The sequence below is a fragment of the Haliotis cracherodii genome, unplaced genomic scaffold (assembly GCF_022045235.1).
Source record: "Haliotis cracherodii isolate W230 unplaced genomic scaffold, xgHalCrac1.p SCAF_9, whole genome shotgun sequence".
Classification (NCBI taxonomy): domain Eukaryota; kingdom Metazoa; phylum Mollusca; class Gastropoda; order Lepetellida; family Haliotidae; genus Haliotis; species Haliotis cracherodii.
This window is the reverse complement of record NW_027266343.1, coordinates 21,996,874-22,012,149: the sequence shown is the minus strand read 5'-3', so window position 1 is coordinate 22,012,149 and position 15,276 is coordinate 21,996,874. Positions and strand designations below refer to the sequence as shown.

At 36.0% G+C, this 15,276-nt stretch overlaps 1 protein-coding gene across 1 annotated transcript in view; it reads right to left on the bottom strand.

Moving 5' to 3' along the window:
• Positions 1-15,276, bottom strand: part of LOC139452054 (trichohyalin-like) — a 66,951-nt gene that overhangs the window by 48,927 nt on the left and 2,748 nt on the right. The window contains exons 2-3 of the mRNA XM_071233353.1: positions 8,548-8,628; positions 8,021-8,169 (exon numbers count right to left, since the gene is read on the bottom strand). Coding sequence (XP_071089454.1) covers positions 8,021-8,169; positions 8,548-8,628 — 230 coding nt within the window. The remainder of the gene's footprint in view (positions 1-8,020; positions 8,170-8,547; positions 8,629-15,276) is intronic.

Here is a 15,276-nt window from a genome sequence, read left to right as displayed (position 1 = left end):
CATTTGGACTGTATGTAAGATAAACAAATAGTTTTTCATGTCTCTCATCAGGAAAACAAATGTTTGATTTTCATTAAAAAACTGACCCCAAACAATGTAAAACAAGACAAGCACCTGTTGAAACTTTGTTTTAATATTACAATCTAAGTTCATTCTTTAAAATAATGAAGCTTCAACTTTATTTACTCAAATCCAGAGTTCCTGAGAATTGAGATACATCTTCTGAGAAATGTTGATTGTAAGTAAATCCTCTGAACAGGAGACAACAAAGGTTCTGCCATTGAAACAGTATGTGTGAGTGACTGTCTACAGATGCACACTGTGAAACAAGCTCCTCATACACAGGTTGTGTGACATGTTTATGGGGGTATGTTTTACATCAATCAATAGTATCAGTTGTAGTACTCAAGCACTGCAGTGTACAAAATAATCTCTACATACATGGTGACAAAGAAATAAATAAGGAAGAGAATTATGGATGTCAACGCCTTTATTATGAGGAACACAATGTTACGGAGTATATACACACTCATTCATCATCACATTCACCTGATGAAGGAGTAAGTATATACTCTGAAATGTTTTGTTCATCATACTAAAGACGTAGACATCCGAAAAGTTTCTTTGTTATGTGTATCCCTTCTAAATGCCATTCAAAGAAATAAATAAATGATAAATAAATATGAACATTTGCTAATTTCATAATATTCTCAAAGTTTCCAAGAGTTTGTTTGTTTGTTTGTTGTTTGATGCCACACTCTGCAATATTCCAGGTATATGACAGCAGTCTGTTAATAATCGAGTCTGGACCAGACAGCCCAGCGATTGACATCTTGATCATCGATCTAAGCAATTGGGACACAAGTCAGCGAGCCTGACCACCTAATCCTGTTAGTTTCGCCCCACGACAAGCAAAGTCACCTCTTACGACACGCATGGGTGGCTGACGCCTAGAGTCTCATAAATGTCCATATAGGTAATTCTGACCTAACAGTGTTAGAAATTAACACTAGCCCCCAAGCCCCAGGCAAGCACAAACTCCTGTGGGCTAGAACAAAATTCCCAATTTCACCAATTTATCTTCATCCGGGCTAGTATAACTTTTGAGTTTAAAATATTGCCAAATTGTTTATTTCCTTTGAATAGAAAAGCTATAATCTCTAAATCTCCATAATGTTGTAACAAAGGAGAAAAAGATGCAACATGGGACACCATCCCATGTATAAGCCTGTGATCTTGCCTTCAACAGTGACTTCATGTAAGGTCAACATCCATAGTTACTGTATACATGTGTTGTAATGCAATGTTATCTGCTAATCTAGCTGTTGGTCAGTGTACAGTTTATTCAGTTCACTGAGATGTATTCACTTAGAAATATAACTACTGATACACTGTTCACTCAGTATTGTAAATGTTGGGGTGCATTGTCTGTCTTTAGGGCATATGCTCAATAAGACGATATGGGTAGTGTAAGGTCAAGACCTGTGTATCTACCATTAACAATGTGGTCATCAAGATTTGTACACCACATAATCACGACCCCATCAGTTTCATATCCTTTACTTATGTTAATTTGAAATTTACTTGCTAAATGTATAACGATAAAGGTAAAATAATACAGTAAAACATGGATAGAACAACCATGGGTAGTGCTAATGAAAGGATAGAATGAACTGTTACAAAATCCCTGAGTTATCCACTATATATAATATCTTATAAAATCTACATCAGTGTTCCAGTTTACCAGTAATCTTTGTTGTTGAACAAAATATCATCGATAGTTAAAAAAGTATACTTTTCAAATGAAGTCAGCTTGTCTGTTATCATCAGGGTTTCTCCTGATCTAATTTTAGTGCAAGAAAATAATATTTCGCTTTGCTGTGAGGTTAAATATCTATTTGTAATAACTTAGTCGTGAATCAAACTGAAATATTCAGGAAAAAAAAGAAAAATAAGGATTGAACTTTGTGTGAATTTCATGTAGATCTAAATAAATTACTTCAGAAAAGACATCACTGAATTTGTCAGCCATGAAAGTACACTGCATTGAAATTGAAAGTTTAAAATCAGGCAAATTTCTTATCATTTTTATTAGTTCAAAGTTGAGACTGACAAAAATTGGGTGGGACTGGTAATTTTTAGAGTTTTCAGTTCACAGGAAGCGACAGTTTCAAAAGCCAACCGGCAACAGTGTACATATATATAGCAACGATCTACAGTGACCTGATATTTGACACTTGTATAAGTCCAAATACCCCAGATTAGTGAAAGGTAGAGTGAACTTAAAAATCTCAGTGTCAGTTGGCTATATATACTCAATCAGTGGCAAATCAACACAATCAGCGCTGACAATTCAACATTGTTAAACTTGTTTTATGGTAATCCTACCAGTAATTGGACTAATTTTGTCTGTAAAGTACACATTAAACATGTAAATTTCACGAGATAGTGTTCACTTGTTTTATCTCTTTGGCAGAAGTTTCTGAGAGAAAATGTTATAACAAAAAATGCATACAACAAACTGATTGTAGTTCCCGACATCCATGTTCTACTATAATTTTGAATTAATCCATAACATTATATTTGTTTGAAATATCAGAAAAAAAGAACAAGAAATCTTTTTCCAACAAGTTAATAATGATGATATATGTTTTGCACGTGAACAGCTCGTCTGTTGGGGGCTCAAACCTGAGCACCACTGCCCTCCCTGCAGCAGAAGAAAGTCAACAAATTCCAAGACTGTGAATAGACTGGCGAAAACAAGAAGAATGTTTGCTGCTATGACTACATTTCATTCAGCGAAAGGATCTGTGTAAAGAACAGCAGAAAAAAATACCACTGCTTCCATCTTCCAAACATTAGGTATCCTAATCCCTGCCCATCTCACCTGCCAATGAGGATGCCCATCTTGCCTGACCCATCAAATAATAAATTAGTTGCCCTTGGGCAAGTAAAAAAAATCGTTGGTGTTGACTTTGAAACTTAGAAGATGCATCGTGTGTTTGTCAACTACACATGAAGTACCTTACACATAATTTTCTGTTTTGCACACCTCCCATATAACCTGTTGCTTCAGTAAATAAAGTTTTGTCGTCAAATCAGAGTTTTCTTCTTCTCTATGGTTAGCAGGGAAAGTTACAAATCAGGTTGGGCAAGTAGATCTGTTACGTTAACTCCCCTTGGGCAAGAAGGAAGTGTTGGTATTTGAACAACCCTGGGTACCATGTTATTCTACTTGCTCAAGTACCAAGTGTACTAGACATACTGTACGTTATCTACACCTGATGATTTTACATCAAGTTAACTAACCTGATAGTCCTCATTAATCCTACAGTCTAGCGATTAGCCTCCACTCATTCACTTGGCATTGAAGCCAGGCTGACATGAAAATACACAAATTTCCGTACTTTTCACTGATTATCGCCCTTTAACATGTGTAATATTGACATAGTGTCACCTAGTTCAACAATGCTCAATATCTTGATTAGTTTTTCATAGAACATAGGTCATTAGTATTGGGGCATTATTTACAACAAAACATGATTGATCCTCTTTTTGAGGCAGTGATCAATGATCCACTCAGCATGGTAACAAATGGTCATAGTTTTAAGTCATCGTATGATTTTGAGTCAAATACCAATGTAAAAGGACTTTCGGACAAACTTTCTATAAGACAAGATTAATCATTAGAACTCCTGTTCTTTTATTTGACTGGGCACATCTACTAACTAGATATAATATATACCCTAAAAAAAGAAAACCTGAACTTAAAACAACATATACAGACAATGATGAATGATAGGCGTAAGTAAATATGCACTAAGCATGACACATGCAACACAAACAGACTGTACTAACTTATCTCACTACACATTAACATATCTAATGCAAACAGTAGGGATGAACTGTAGGTAAATATAGTGATACAACTTGTGTGGTCAGGCAGTGCACCAAGTGTACCACAGCACACTGCCCAACTCAGTATTGATTGACACTCACTTGCAAAGGCCATAGTACTTCAGACAATGACAACACACAGCTTTGTTTTCCTTGAAGACAAAGTAAAACATTCACCAATAACAAAACTATTGATTGGCCTCCAAACAATCTAATCACTACCTTACAATATTGGCAAAACTGAATTACTGCTTAAGCAAACTTTCTGATTGAAACCCAGTTCATGTTGTATTGACTCCATTTCCTAAGTATTATTATGTTGATTTATTAATTTCCTTGAGAGTGGCATTTAACATAACTGTTTCAGTCAGACACTTTCCAAACCTTTTCTTGGGACACTTAAGTCAGTGAAAGGTTCTGCAACAAACTCCTAGCTTCTAAACATGAGAAAGCCATGGTTTGCTGGTAGAAATGTCATCATCATAATAATTAAGGTGGCTGTGCAAGCACATGATAGTGTGAGCAGGGTTCGAAATGAACATAAGCCATCTAGTCTGAGACAAGTAACATTCAGTAAGGACAAGTGACATTTCCTTGTGGGCTACCACCTGTACTATTACTATTAGGTAGATGGCAACTTGGTAGCAAATCATTTTTGCTGACTAGTGAAACAATAAAATAATTTCTAACCCTAACAAAACTTGATTAAGCTGTTGGTTACACATCAAACCTCTTTGAATATTTATATGATTCAGATCACCATGCTTCTGTAGGCTAATTAAAAAAAAAAAGCCTCTCAGATTTTTTACTTGAATTTTATCCTAAAAAGTTGGGTAGGTAAGAAAAAAATATTCTGGAGTAAGAAAAGTAAAATAACTCAATTTTTCAAGAACATTTTTTTATATCCCTGGCACTCATCTTGTGCACAAACAGCAATATAACAATATGGGTGGTCAATAACTCTTTCAACACGAGCCAACCAGAAGATTACTGCAGTGACACCAAATTAAGTTCCCAGAGACTCTTGTGTGATAGATGATGCCAACATTTATCAAGGAAATAACTAGTTGTAAAACATCTTTGCTTCTTAATGTGTGGCTATACACCACTTGTAACGTCTAATTAATATTATTGTTTATAAATATGAAAGTTATGTGTATCACGTTATTTAAATAATTAATTTACAACTTAATTAAGTTCGTTTTAAGATAAAAGAATGTAAACTAACACATTTATAACTTCTAGGTTAAGAACCACGAAAGTGAAAATTTAACAATATTCGGCAAATATAAGATTTAATAAAATCCAATTGCCTATTTCTTTTTTAGTTTCATTGTTTACATAATCAGAAAATTATTTTAAAAAGAATTACAAATAATGTCTGTCATCACCCATTTCCCGATAATAGTGGCTTTCCCCTCACTTACATGAGGAAATACCTCCGTTTTCAAGGCTTTGTATGAATAATATGTATGCTGAAGGCTGCAGTGTCAGTATCCATAAAAAACCTTATATTGTTCAACCAACATACTGATAATACGGAAGTAACATCCACTGGAGTCTTTTCGTAGCTGTGACATGAAAAAATTGGTTTCTAGTGACGCTTTCCTGCCGAAATCTGCTACAAGGTTCGTGATTGGTCAAATTTAAGCATGTGACCTAAGGCAGCCAATCAAATTACAGCAACGGTACCGTCCTCAAGTATGATAATTTTAAGATTTTGACGCAAGCTTTTTGGTAAATCATGTTATTCTGAACGTTTTTACAATGTTACTCAGGAGATCGCGATCTTTATTAAAATATGGAACTTCATAGACATATAGTGCTAGGTTACAAGCTGTGACAAAGATTTCTTATGCATATATTTTGGCATTAAACATCATGTATGAGCTGAGAAATAGAGGCAAGGAAAGCCGAGACGTCATTTGACTTACATTACATGCGATTGCACAAAAAGATGGAAATAATAACTTAGATGTCAGTTTGGCAACTTTTAGATACATTTTTGTTGATTTTATTTATTACTTTGTATAATATATTTAAAGATTTGCTTGAAACATCTTTATTTTGCTGTTTGACATGTTTGATGAGGACCCCTTGTTGAAGTGTGTGTCCGAGAGTTTTATTTTCGACAATGAACATAAGCCATCTAGTCTGAGACAAGTAACATTCAGTAAGGACAAGTGACATTTCCTTGTAGGCTACCACCTGTACTATTACTATTAGGTAGATGGCAACTTTGTAGCAAATCATTTTTGCTGACTAGTGAAACAATAAAATAATTTCTAACCCTAACAAGACATTTTCACAGTTATTGGCATGTGATTGATTAAGCTGTTACACATTGATTTTATTTATTACTTTGTATAATATATTTAAAGATTTGCTTGAAACATCTTTATTTTGCTGTTTGACATGTTTGATGAGGACCCCTTGTTGAAGTGTGTGTCCGAGAAATTATTTTCGACAAGCGTATCGTTGACGAAGTCATCTATATCCCTCGTCCCAAGCAAGGTAATTGACCCAACATTGCAATAGAAATTCTAAAATAAACATTTCTAAAACTCCTTAATATCAAATGGCACCAGTTCTGTTCAGTATGTGCTTTATATATAAACATGCAATATTTGGCAAGGAAATATTTCTGTGAATAATGCCCTGTAATACAAATTTCTAAAATTCATAAATAGCAAAAGGCAACAATTCAGCATGTGTCTGATAGATGTAGAAAATTTCATCCGGAATCAAACCCTACCTTTATTGTTTTCTAAGTCCAACTTGTTGCCATGGAAACGTAAAAAATAAACATTTCTAAAAGTGCTAAATATCAAAAGGCACCAGTTCAGTATATGCCTAGTATACTTGCAAAGTTTTGTAAGAAAGCATTAACAGTTTTTGAGTTGTGCTTCAGAAACGAACACCACCCTTATAGAACCTAAGTCCATCTTATTGCCATGGAAACGTAAAAAATAAAACTTTCTAAAATTCCTAAATTGCAAAAGGCACCAGTTCAGTATGTGTCTGGTAAACATGCAAAGTTTTGTTAGAAAGTTTTGAATGCGGTTTGAGTTATGCTCTGGAAACGAACTCTACCCTATAGAACCGAAGTCCAACTTGTTGCCATGGAAACATAAAAAATAAAAATTTCTAAAATTCCTAAATAGCAAAAAGGCACCAGTTCAGCATGAGTCTTGACCCGTGCAGATTCCGGGGTAGAATAGGTCTTCAGCAACCTATGCTTGCCTTAATAGGCCCCTATGCTTGTCGTGAAAGGCGACTAACGGGATCGGGTGGTCAGGCTCGCTTACTTGGTTGATACATGTCATCAATCCCAATTGCGTGGATCGATGCTCATGATATCAATCACTGGATTGTCTGGTCCAGACTCGATTATTTACAGACCGCCGTCATATAGCTGGAATATTGCTGAGTGTGGCATTAAACAACAAACCAACCATCAGCATGAGTCTGATAGACATGCAAAGTTTCGTAGAAAAATATTTAACGGTTTCAGAGCTATGTTCCGGAAATGATTTCGGGACGCACGCATACACGCATGGAACCCAACTTCGTTGGGGCGGGGGATAATAACATTGCGGGTAATAGTGAATAACCTTTAAATCTTTGATAAAAAATGTTGAATTGAAATGGAATACTTATGTGGAACATGTGGAACAAACTTGAACCTACTTTCAGCTATTATCATTTACGCAAAATTTCAGCTTTCTAAGTGTTGTGGTTCTTGAGTATAGGCTTTTGTGAAATTTGATTAATTAAATACTTTGATTATTCAACCACCTTTAAGAAGATAATTAACAATAAAACAAGAAGAAGAAGTCATCAATATCACTGTTTTAAATGTTTGTTCATTAATTAACACAGCACACAGCTATATTACAGCGGCCTGAAAGCCTAATCAAATCTTTTACCTGATGTGTACACAAAGTTTCACAAAGATGTATATATTGACAGACTACCATATGGTGTAGGATGGTGAAACTTTGCCGGAACAAGCCTGACAACCTCTCCTAATTTTGTTGCTCATTACCATTCCTGTTCCAAGTCATATTAATTTCCATGGCTATGCACCATTATTTTGAAACCATGGATCTAAATCCCTTACCTACTGGTCTGGACAATGACATCCACCATCCCCCTGTATTTGCTTGGCTCTATATCAGCATCTTCCTTATCATCCTCATCCACAGTGGGTCTTTTTCTGCGCTTGAATAGAGATCCTTTTTTCTTCTTTCCCGTCTTCTCCTGAACAACCTGTTAAACAGCACAGGGAGTTTGTTTGTTAGTTACATGGTTGGTTGGTTTGTTGTTTTACGCCGCACTCAGCAATATTCCAACTATAGGTCTTGTGATGTGACCTACCACCACCAGTCTGACCTCCACAACCCTAATGTCAGTCACAATACTCAATTCCTAGACTTTGGTGTAAATTTGGACTTTCATTGGTGGACTTTCATTAGGTAAGCTTACTAGAACAAAATACATTTTACTTGACCCAGGCTTCAGACTCATGGTTATTGTCGAAGACTGTGGACATGTGACCCAACCACATGACATCAGTCTGACCTCCACATAAATACCCCATAAACGATGTCCCTGTCAATCAAGTGTATAGAACTGTCACACCCTTACCTTGTGGGTATCAACTGCTTGAGCTGTGACAACTGGGGCTACCGCTGCACTATTCCACATCTTCTCCTCTTCATCTTGACGCTGAAGAATGTAGTTTACTATTTTCAGTATGGATCATGTTGGGAGACACACATATATGGATATAACTTGATTTTTCAAGCTCTATTGCAGACCAAATCAAAAGAACAAATCTCTAATTCTCAAATATTCTGAACAGATTACAGATCTCAGGAAATGTGACATAATTCATGCCTATTAACGTGTGACATTACAGCCACATTATGATAACTTGACAGTTCTGCTTGTTGGCATTATCCTAGCAAACACACAACATTGCTGGAAAGTTGTGTGAATGTAATGTTAGCAAACAACGTCACAAGATTGGGTAAACATATTTTCATGACATGAGTACAAAACATTGACGGCGTATTAGATTTTGAATTATTTTTCACATATTAAGACACATATTGCATTATGTTTATACATCGAAAATAGCTAAAAAAATTAAATACGAAAGCATATATTGAATATTGTGATGCAACATTACTACAACGTTGCAAGGATTAGGGGTGACTATTGGTCTGGAAATCATTATTGCGATAACTATTGATATTGCAAGAAACTATTGCGATAACTATTGATATTGCAAGCAACTATTGCGATAAATATCGATAATTTTCAGTGTATCATTTCAGATGGATTTTAGAGTTGAATTAAACCTTGGAACTGAAGTTTCCTTTGAATGTGATAACCACAACAACAAATAAAAAGTGAAGTTTGAGATATGATTTGTTTTTTCTTTACCCTAATATTTTAAGAAAACGAATCTTCCACATTACCATGCATGTGTAAATTACTACCACTCATGATCAAAAGAAAAACAAATTCGAACAGCATTGCATGTATTTTATTGATATCGAAATCGAAACTATCAATATTCCTAAGTGAAATCAATACTTTTGATCGGAAACTGATTTAACAATCAATTTATTGACTTAAGTGTTTACCAATAGCAATATATCGATATTTCGATTTATCTTGACCCTTCGCAAGGATGTACACGCAACTGTTTGAATGAACAGATTTCATATTTAATTATAATGATTATAGAAAGGGTTTTGTCAGCATGTACATATTATATAATATATGTATATATCAATATTTAATATGAAACAATATTTGGTTCTAATTGTACCGTACAAATTACGGTAAACGGCATAAGTGCGAAATAACTCATAACAAAAAACATAGTCACCTTATTGAGTTGTTAATGGTTAGTAAATGTAATAGAAACTAATACCCCATTCACATGCACCTCTATGCAAATGTGTGTATATTTGCATTAATGTGTAAATATACATACATGAGTACACTTGTCAAGTGAACACGTTTTCTTGTGTGTATATTTACACCAGTAGCACATTTACATCATGTCTGGAGCTGGTGCAAAAGTAAATGTAAATCTAAACTGTATGTATATAGGTTGTATTGGGTAACGTCAGACGATGATTTGCCAACACCATACAAATTGTCAACAGTTCTGTATTCTATTCAGTATACAGCAATAACAATTTGACATTACGATTTACATACCTCATTTACACACTATAGCTAATTTTCATGTGAGCGCATGGTAAATTTACATATACACACGTATGTACAGTTAAGCAAGTCCAGAATTTCTTATGTGAGTAAATGTTGTTCATGTGAATGGGGCATGTTTGGTACAACATATTGATGCAGGGATACTGAACCGCAAAAGAAACATCACCATAGATAGATATATATAAAACCTTATTTTTCCAAACACTGTCAACATACTTTGAGACATGAACTGTCAAATGTTCTTAAAGTAAAACACAACACTAGTGTCTGAAAATGGCATCACAAGTCAGTATCTCGTGTGTCCATCATGTGCATTGATGACTGCCGTGCAAAGTCGATACATGGAAAGGATGAGGCGGTTGATGAAGGCTATAGGCACTTATAGCCCACACTCTGAGGAATGCCTGACGCAGGTCAGCTGCAGTTGTCGGCCTTGGTCGGACGTCATTCAGCCATCTTTGAATCTCGTCCCACAGGTACTGAATGGGATTTAAATCAGGACTGAGGGCAGGCCTAAGTATGGTTCTGATGCCATTCTGCTGGAGGAAGTCTCTTGTTGCTCTCGCAGTGGGGGCACGGGCGTTATCATGCTAAAATCATGGTTGCAGCGACGTGCCAAATGAGGTATGGCGTGTGGTCACTTAATCAATGTACCGAGCAGCTGTGACACCATTGCCTCTCCCTGGACCGATGTTCTGGAAGACCACAGGGCCAAACCTCTGTGCAAGACCAATTCCACCCCACACCATGACGCTTGGACCACCCCACGAGTCTCTTTCAACAACACAAGCATCCGAATAATGTTCCCCACGGCGTCGCCAAACTCTCTCTCTGCCATCTGCTGTTGAGATACAGTAACGGCTCTCATCTGAGAAGAGGACTCTTCTCCACTGTTGGTGGCGCCATTGCTGGTGCTGTGTTGTCCACTGAAGACAGTCCCGGCGATGACGTGGTGTCAGAATGTGACAGTGGAGGTGTCTGCTTGTCAGTCGTCGACGCACAGTGTCCTCACTAATGTGTCGCTGGTGTGTCCCCATGGTCTGTCAAGCAGTTTCTGCAGCAGTAACAAAGCAATCTTTTAGCTGCTGTCACACAATCTGACGATCCTGGTGACTCTTGGTCTTCGACTACGTGGTCGGTCAGCTGTAGTGTTGGTGGTGGTCTGGTACCGTTGCTGCAGCCTGTATATGGTCCTTACGTGGACTTGAAATGCATTGGCTACTTGCTAGGCGATTTGTCCAGCTTGCAATCATCCAAGGGCTTGGTGTCGCAGATTTCTTATCAATCTTGGCATGTGGTAGCAATTCAATAATGAACAAGAGTCATCGGAAAGATGACATATCCCCCCAGCAGCTGTCTGTAAAGTAACCACAAGTAAATGTGCGATTCTGTATGTAATGAGTCAAGAGTTGAATGTTCTTGAAGAAGCATACATTGTTTACCAACAAAAGATCCACCATGGTCGCATCCATATGGAATGGAAAGTAAAACAAGTGTGTTTCTGTGGGTTTTTTTTATGCCAACAAATGACAAATTACAAGCAACAATAACTAAACAAGCGTATAGTCAACGAAGTCATCTATATCCCCCGTCCATTTTAACACGTTATGGTCTCAAACCAGGTAACTGACCCAACATTTCTCTTAGCCCATGTCAAAAAAGCTGCAATGGAAATTCTAAAATAAAAATTTCTAAAACTCCTTAATATCAAATGGCACCAGTTCAGTATGTGCTTTACATATAGACATGCAATGTTTGGCAAGGAAATATTTAACAGTTTATTTGTTATACTCCATAAGTGAACCCACCCTATTTTAAAACTTAAATCCAACTTGTTGCCATGGAAAAGTAAAAAATAAAAAATTCTAAATAAACTAAATTGCAAAAGGCACCAGTTCAGTATGTGCCTGGTAGACATGCAAAGTTTTGTAAGAAAGTATTTAACAGTTTTTGAGTTACTCTCTGTAAACGAACATCACCCTTATAGAACTTAAGTCCAACTTGTTGCCATGTAAACGTAAAAAATAAAACTTTCTAAAATTCTTAAATAGAAAAAGGCACCAGTTCAGTATGAGTCTGATAGACATGCAAAGTTTTGTTAGAATGTTTTGAATGGGTTTTGAGCTATGCCCGGAAACAAACTCTACACTATAGAAATTAAGTCCAACTTGTTGTCAAGGAAACGTAAAAAATAAACATTTCTAAAATTCCTAAGTAGCAAAAGGCACCAGTTCAGAATGTGCCTGGTAGACATGCAAAGTTTTGTAAGAAAGTATTTAACAGTTTTTGAGTTGCGCTCCGGAAACGAATACCACCTTTACAGAACCTAAGTCCAACTTGTTGCCATGTAAAGGTAAAAAATAAAACTTTCTAAAATTCCTAAATAGCAAAAGGCACCAGTTCAGTATGTAGTTTAAACCTATGAAAAGTAACATGGAGAAATATTCAACAGCTTTTGAGTTCTGCTTCATAAACTAACATCACTCACATAGTGAGCCTATGTCCAGCATGCTTTCATGAAAATTGGAAAATAAAAAAATTGGAAAAAATTCCAAAATAGCAAAAGGCACAACTTCACTACTTAAGTGATATAAATGCAAAGTTTGATGAAGAAATATTTAACGGTTTTCGAGTTCTGCTCCGGAAACGATTCAAACAGACGGAAGGACAGACAGACATGCCCATAGCTATATCCCCCCGCATTATATGCCTGGGGGATAATGAATGTTATCCAATCTTGGTGGATTTTTATAGGGCATTTCAATTTGCACGGAACTCACATGCATCAGGTTACCATGGCCATTGCCATGATGCGTTTGGGCGATCGGTTTTATTGTCATCTGCTTTGTTTTTTTAACAAATTTCATTTTTCCGGACAAAGTAATGATAAATTTTAGAAACTTTGACAAAAATGACCCAGATATTTAAATGACAACTTTTCATGCAATGTTACTTGGGGTAATGTTTCTTTTGCGGTTCAGTATAGATTTGTATTATGAAGTTGCATTATCGAATTAACTAAACAGGGATAGAAATTAGTACCAGCCCGCTTATATTATATGCCAAGACCAGTTAAAGGTATCCTAAGGGTTAGTAGAACTTCAAACATTTTGGGGGGAATTGCTATATGTTATCACTATTCGGGCTCCTTACTTTCATGGTTAATTTCTGTCCCTGCTAAAGCCAAACGTACTGCCATGCGCGTATAAATTTTAACTGTATGGTTTCATAACACTATGTGAATTTATAAAGTGAACTGTTTACATCTGTTGTGTAAAATGAAACATTTGTGTTTGTTTAATGTATGTTACCAGTGAGGAAAAACTGTTTCATTAGAAAGTACACAGGACACACATAGGAACACGGGACGAGAAAGAGATATAACAGAAATCACCGGAAAAATAAAATTTTATGATAGAACATATCTACCTGTTACAATTATCTGAAGAACAGTAGAATAGCATGGTGTTTTATTACAATGAATCAGCCTGGTACCTCATATTTTTAATGCTCTATTGCGTGCGATTGTGATATACGTACATGATTATATCTTGGTGGAAACAAAATAAACTTAAAAACAACTTTATATTAAATATCATCACAATGCCTCCAATAATTTATGACCATAATTTACTTAAACAGCACTAACATTACTTATCATGCAGGTTGCAATTTTCATTTATTGCTTTTCTTTTGACTTTTGACTGACCATTAAAACTATAAAATATATTTATCAATTTGAGGAAGTAAATTATATTTTTGTTAACTGTGGCATACTTACATACATGCGGTTTTACTCAATGTCACTAAAATCAGATCTTAGTTCTCGCTACCGCTAAACAAAGATCTGAGGACATCCCATTACGGGTCACGCCAGACCGACCTTTCGCGAACTTTGACCGACCAATGGATTGACTGACAAGAAGTCGACATTAGCCAATCAGAATGCAGTTTTCACTAGTTTCAAACTGCGACTACACTTCGAAATATATATATTGACAAATTCTTGCTTAAAAATTTGAAAACTGAACAAAGGAACATTTTGCAATGGCTAATAGATGGCCTTGATTGTATTGATTCAGTCCCAAAGGCTGTCCTTTGGAATACCCTTTCGAGGTTGCATGACTAGAAGACAAATTCCGACTGTCACTTTCCTGATCTGTAAGCGATGCTCTGATTGGTCGGATGAAAGGTCGTTCTGACGCGACCTGTCATGGGATATCGTCAGATCTTTGTTTGGCGGTAGCGATACCTAAGATCTGCTTTTAATGAGATTGGGTTTTTCTACAAGTGCAAGGAATGGAACTCTGCTTATCTGCCCTTGCAATACGATTCTTCTGCCGCTAGGTGCTGCTATCAACACGCTTCCTGCGACAGAAGATTCAGCACCAGAATTTACATTTTGAAAGGTAAGTAAATTAATGTTTTCCAGTATAGATACATGTATCAGCATTGTTATATTTTTGCACATTAGATATTGATAAAGAAGGGATAACTAACCAGATCATGATCATGATGTCATCAGACAAACGTGTAACCAATCTCTTCTCTATCAATGAAGTTTTGCACCACAATGTAACAAAGGAATGTTTTTATACAGTCGTCCACCTGGCTTAAAAAGGCCCTTCATGATGCTACTGTTCCACATGGTAATGAATGCCTCCCATAATTTTCATTATTTCCCCTACAAATGCAATAGTAAATTTGAGGAAATAAGTTTATTTTTAGATATGTAAATTTTCTATGGTTTTCAACAAATAAAGTTATATGTGACTGTGCTTGTGGTAGCACAACTTTATTCAATGTTAGTATTCATGATAGAGCACAATTACAATTCACACAAATTATTGTTTATTGATGTTCACAGAATCCTGTTGGGGAAAAAGTACCCAATGATTGCTGTAAGTGAAGTCGAAAGCATGCTCCAACCAAATAAGGCTGGGCAAGATTTAAGGTAATTTATTCATACAGCACTTTGGGAACATTGTGAGAAGGATGAAAATTATACTTTTTTAAAATTTGTCCTGATGGTTGCAGTGTAATGGCTTAAAATCAGTTTTAAAATTCAGAATGCATAACAAAATAAGGATTAGTCATTTTATGTAGAAGAGATTAGTTAACATC